Genomic DNA, 5825 nt, shown 5'->3' on the forward strand with positions numbered 1-5825 from the left:
GGGGAACTACGTCGTCGAGCCTGTGACACTTCCCACCGACAGACGCTGCCGCGGTCGTGAAACAGTCCACGTCAGCCGCTTAAAGGGACACTAAAGAGAAACAGGAAGTTCAGCTGGAATAAAATAGGGACCTTCAGGAATGCATGCAGTTTTTGTTGGGTGCAAAAATATGAGTTATTAGCGGAGAAATTCGTAAACAAAGACCAAATATCTCTTCCTCAATTTCTCTCACCCCAGATTTGGCGCTGAAGCAGTGTCGTCACAGATTGCATTGCTCTCAGCGAATCAGAGTGCGCCATGATACGTCACCGCTTGCGTAAACGGCCGAGGCGCTGGGCTGGATGCATCATGGCTGCATGCATGGTCGCTGCGTTTGCGTTCGCCGTGATGGATACCGTAGCTGCCGCTGAACCTTGCAACGAAGAGCTCGCCAGGAAAGCAGGACTGCATTTCAGCGATATTCAGTGAAACGGAGCGCGAAATGATCCTCTGTGCTCAAGCGGTAGGTGTTTCCGCGTGCGATGGCGGTGAGCCGCCGGCCGCGCCGGCGGAATGCAGAGCTTCGTTTTCGTTAGAGTGTACTAGTTTTCGTCGATGGGAGGCGAAGCGTCCGGTCCGCCAGGCGACGGTGTTCCCGACAGAACAAGCGTAGAAAGTTGTGCACGTACTCGGTATGGTTATTTCGTGGCTTTATTTAATGACATTCAGCACTCACCGAGCCGCCAGTTTGCTGCTGCAGCCCCACCGGTAGGAGGTTTGATGAAGGCCGCATTGAGGGAACAGCTGCTCGAGAAAGGACTGGCCTCTGGGGCACGCCAAGATGCTTTCCGAGGGCAAGATTATACACATAATCCGAGGCGAGAAATGCAGAGAGCACACCATCGGTTTCTCTGGCTCTTTTGCCGTTTTATCATCGGCAGAGCACTCAGCCATTGCGAACGCCGGGGAGCCGGGGCTCTCCGAGCGACGCCACATGAAAGGACACAATCGAGTCAACACTGCCGCTGCCCCTGATCAAGCGCCTTGGGCCATTTATACAGCCCTCAACACTACACACACGAGGCATTTTCTGGCTGTTTCCCGCGAAGTCAACGTTTTTCGAGCCACGCAACACGCAAGCAAACACCGTAGATCGGAACAGGCGCGCGCGACGATGCATTGACGAAAAACGAAACTACGAAACTATCACGTCCACATGTTTCGCCATGCCATTTTTTCTTATTTATTTAATTTTGTGCTAAACTTGTACTTCCTCGCTTGAAACGGTTTAAAAAGTTGGAAAATGCTGTTTATGTACGTTTAAGGTGTATTTCATTTTGCATTTTATTAACAGCGATAAATCGCTCTCGACCAATCGAGACCGGCCTGCGTTGTAATCTAGGACGTCACATCACGTAGTGCGGGAATTTCGAAGGGGCGTCAGCACCTATTCTTCAGTTTTTCGCTATTTTCTCGCTTATTAAACATCTGTTTGCAGTAAGAATGGTATAGCTGTGATCGTGAAAGGATAATCTACCATTTAAGCTCAACTTCCGGTTTCTCTTTAGTGTCCCTTTAAAGCCCTACTACGACCCTCTTGTGCTTGCAGTGCCTTGAGTCGCCAGGATGACTCCTCTTGGCCACCGGGGCCAATGTAGTGGGGAAGAGGGTCAAGAACTATTGAGAGAGGACGACGAGGTCCGGCAGCCCGGAGAGCGCGAGACAGCGACAGACGCTCTTGGGCCAACGCTGTTGTTACGTAGCCCCTGCTTGTAAATAAACCCGCTTACACTGCCCTCAACCGCGATGACACTTTCTAGCGATGTAAGCTACTGCACATACCTCCTTCACGTTTGCAATGAACCCCACCTAGAAAATATTTACCACTTTAACTAGGGGAAGCAGTTTGAAATGATAAGTTTGTACAAACAGATGCAAACATGCTATTAAATGTACGGAGAACCACGACGTCTTATACGGCGCCCCACCACGTGCTACCAGTTACCAAGTTTAGTGGAGGTCTGCATATCGGTAGGAAAACCACTGATAAAAGTATGTCTAGAGGTATGAATAAATGCGTCTGCCGAAGAAGCTTCAAGAGCGAACTGCTTCTAAACGAAAAAGTAAATGGTAAGAAAACGTTCATTTGTGTCTGTCCACGTAGGAAAACTGAAGGTGGCTTAAATTCTGTAAGTGCCGCCAAATTTTGAGAGAAGAGGCCCTTTTGACTGCTTAGTTTAGCAAACGATTCTCTCATTTTTTGTGAATCGCAGTTCTGACATTGACATGTTTGTAATAGTAAAAAGCTGCTATACGCACGAATTTCCAGTCAAGAGGGTCGGTGGCGGAGCATAATTGCATCACTGTTTTGTTAGCTAAAATCACACTTCATAGTATCTATTCAAGAGGCACTAACTGGAATGCGCTTTTTCTTCTGTGAAAGTGCATGCCAGTATTAAGAAAGCAGATGGTACGCTTGTTGCAGCAATGATGAACATACGCATCCGCAGCTGCTTCACTCAACCAAGCGCGCTCCACCGCAACGCACCCATATTGAACGTTCACGTGACGAATGCAAGTATTTATCAGTTCCGTATGATTATGTCTGCACGTATCTTAACGGAAAACATAGAAAAATGAAGGAGTTACGTCAGACATACTTCAATATCATGTCCTCCCGATCCGCCTAACACGCCTTTAAAAAATTCAAGGAATACGTCGGATTTACGTTCGGCCGCAGCTAGAAAAGCGTTTGCTCAGCTAATTGTAAATCTCCGCAGAAATAATTTTTTTCAATGACCTAATTACTCATTTTTTTCTTTACAGAGCGAGTTTCATGCACCTTATGGGTTACAGAAGCCGCAATTAACAATCCGCTATCACACTGCAATTTTATTCTGACCGCTTTGTGTGGGAATCCTGCATATAATGCCTATAAATATGAGGAAAGAATTTGTAAAGACTATGACACATTCATAAGAAAAATCCGGCGATCTTAAGTACTACGTATTGTGTCTTTATTTCGTACGCATCATTTTGTATAAACCTGATAAAATTCAAAGTGACAATTCACAATGGAAAATAAAACGTTCGATTTTTCGTGTTCGCCTCTCTTGCGTTCGCTTGTCCGCAGCTCTTATGCACAATCAGCTGTAAGACGCACTTCTGGTGAATTATAGATACATCCTGGCAATCGCGCGCCGTTTTGGAGCGCAGCTATTACGCGCCCGTTCATGGGTTGAGCGTCGGCGTCCCTCGGCGTAAGCGCGCGAACGCCCTCGTGCCACTTCTGGAGTGCCACGGCTCGCACGTTCGTCGTCGTCTTCTTCCACAGCTGGCTCCGATGCTGTCCATCATGCCAGCGTTCGCATACTGCCCCTGCCTTTGCGAAGGCACTGACGGCACAAGGCCACGGCCAGTCGGTGCGGTGATTTTGGTCTAAAATTATTTGCCTCAATACATCAGCAAGTGAAAATACGCATGGTCAAATTTTGTGTTAGAGAGTACCGTAACCGTCAGATATTTTTTCGATGACGTTTCTCACGATGGATTTGTCAGCCTCAGTTTATCTTCCTTCTAGACGTGCCTGTTGGTAGAACCTTCTTAATAACGTTTCGGCACGCACTTTTTTGGCGTTCGATAGACGCTCCATAAATCTGCGACCTCATCGTCTGACAGACGTCGCAGCGCGCTGACGCGCAGTGGTTTCAAGGAACATGGCCGTTGTCGTTTAATAAAAACCTGCAGAACCCATTCCTCCATGATTGCCGAAGGTGATGAGTTAGTATCGAATCAATATAGCGACACAAAGAATTTCCAAGTTCGTAACAAGTGATGTTTGAAGCGTGTACTGCAGCAGGACTCCACTTTCGTGCTTGCCTAAAGACATTCGGTGCTATAGGGCGCCGTCGGCGCGAAGCCTGCACATGGTTTCCGAAATGACATTGTCATCGTTATTTCATGGTACTGGCAACATCTCGCTGTCTGCGTCGTTCCATCGGCACCGTTCCTTCTTTGTTATGTCATCGTCGTCACTAGGTCGGAGTCCTACAGTCATCGTCATCCGTCCATGCTCATAGGCTACTTTCGAAATTGACGGAGTAAAGTAGAACAATATTGGAGTCTGTGAAACATAGCCGAAGCAACGAAAAAATCAAAATAGCGCCTGCTTATAGTAAATAAACGCGGCTGCAGAAATACGTGGCCTTGCTGCATTTGCCAAATGCTAAGAGCATTGCTATCTGGAGTGTTTCTTCACTAAAAACAGCCTCATATCTGCTTGCCAGTTCGGCTTCCTGAAGAAAAAATCTACAGAGCAAGCACTACTTGTTATTAAGGATCAAGTTATTCAAAACATCGAAGACAAGCAATACATTCTTGGATTATCATTTCATTTTCGGAAGGCGTTCGACTGCGTACAGCATGACACTCTCTTACACAAGTTAAATATTATGGCTACATGGTGAACCTACTGCAGAAATATTTATGTAACAGGATGCAATATGTGCGGGTACATGATGTCTCTTCTAACCGACTGCCAATCACTTCTGGAGTTCCTCAGGGATCCATATTGGGACCGATATTGTTTTTAATGTACATTAATGACATTAACAATCTACCCGGTGCTCATGACATGATGATGCATGCTGATGATACAAACATATTTTTACTGCCAAATCTCTAAAGCAAGCGGACGGTATGGTAAATAGGTACTTACATAACTCACAATCCTGGCTACAACGCAATCAGGGGCGCGATCTTGTACACGTTCCAAAATGGAACGGAGGCGTTCCGTTCCATCGAGCCGCACACGATTGGCCAATTTCAACCGCGACGTTCAAATTGACCAATCGTGTGCGGCTCGATGGAACGGAACGCCTCCGTTCCACTTTGGAACGCGTACAAGATCGCGCCCAAGCTTTCCTTAATTTTATCTAAAACATGTTACATTATTTTTACACCAAATAGTACTGCGGATTTATATAGAATCAGCATTCAGTTCGGTAACGTAACAATAAATGAGGTTGACTGTATTAAATTTCTTGGCATGTGGTTCCACCAAAACCTTTCCTGGAACACACATATATCCAAATTGACATCTGAAGTAAGTAAAAGTGTTGGCTGTCTCTACAAAGTAGCTAATATCGTACCTGTGTGGCTAAGACTGCAGATCTATTATGCACTTATATACTCTAAGCTAACCTACTGTGTTCTAGTATGCGGAACCACTACTTCTACTAACTATCAGACACTACTAATACTTCTCCGCAGTCTTCTCTTTTCGTTTGCTGCAATATATAAAAAATAGTAAATTAGGCATACAAAACTATCCTATGTCTAGTGGCCCATACTATATTCACCAGGTCCCTAAAACACGTACTATTGCAAACAGAAATTAACTTTTCAGGTAATTTCAACCCTTATTAAAGTGTCAACAAATGTTAATTTCGGGGTTTCTTTGAGCGTATAAACCAAACAATATTTAAATGATTCTGGCTCGTGTTTTGTATAGCGCCACTTTATTGATGTCTGCTTGTTACTTGCTTCTTTGTAATAACTGTATGTTCATTTGAGATTCTGTGTTCACATTGTTACATTTTCAGTTATGCGTTATATGATGTCAAACTGCACAGGGGAGCCGAGGCCTTCGTCAGGCCTTCCAGCCTTTAGCCCCGGCTTCTTCCTTTGTAAGAAGGAAAAATAAACCTCACTTCATCTACAGCTATCGTTTAATGATTCTGCCATGATTTTTCATTATAGCCATTGCCATCCTTTGCCTACTTCAGCCGTTTTGATTCTAGCGATCTATCTAGCCCCTTAGGCCGACCCAATGGCCCTAGTTGCTT

At 45.4% G+C, this 5825-nt stretch overlaps 1 protein-coding gene across 1 annotated transcript in view; it reads left to right on the forward strand.

The window, feature by feature from the left end:
• Nucleotides 1-3047, forward strand: part of LOC119458589 (uncharacterized) — a 41130-nt gene extending 38083 nt beyond the window's left edge. Inside the window, exon 4 of the mRNA XM_037720430.2 lies at nt 2806-3047. Coding sequence (XP_037576358.1) covers nt 2806-2978 — 173 coding nt within the window. The 3' untranslated portion in view covers nt 2979-3047. The remainder of the gene's footprint in view (nt 1-2805) is intronic.
• Nucleotides 3048-5825: the final 2778 nt, after the last annotated feature.

The sequence above is a fragment of the Dermacentor silvarum genome, chromosome 7 (genome assembly GCF_013339745.2).
Source record: "Dermacentor silvarum isolate Dsil-2018 chromosome 7, BIME_Dsil_1.4, whole genome shotgun sequence".
NCBI lineage: Eukaryota > Metazoa > Arthropoda > Arachnida > Ixodida > Ixodidae > Dermacentor > Dermacentor silvarum.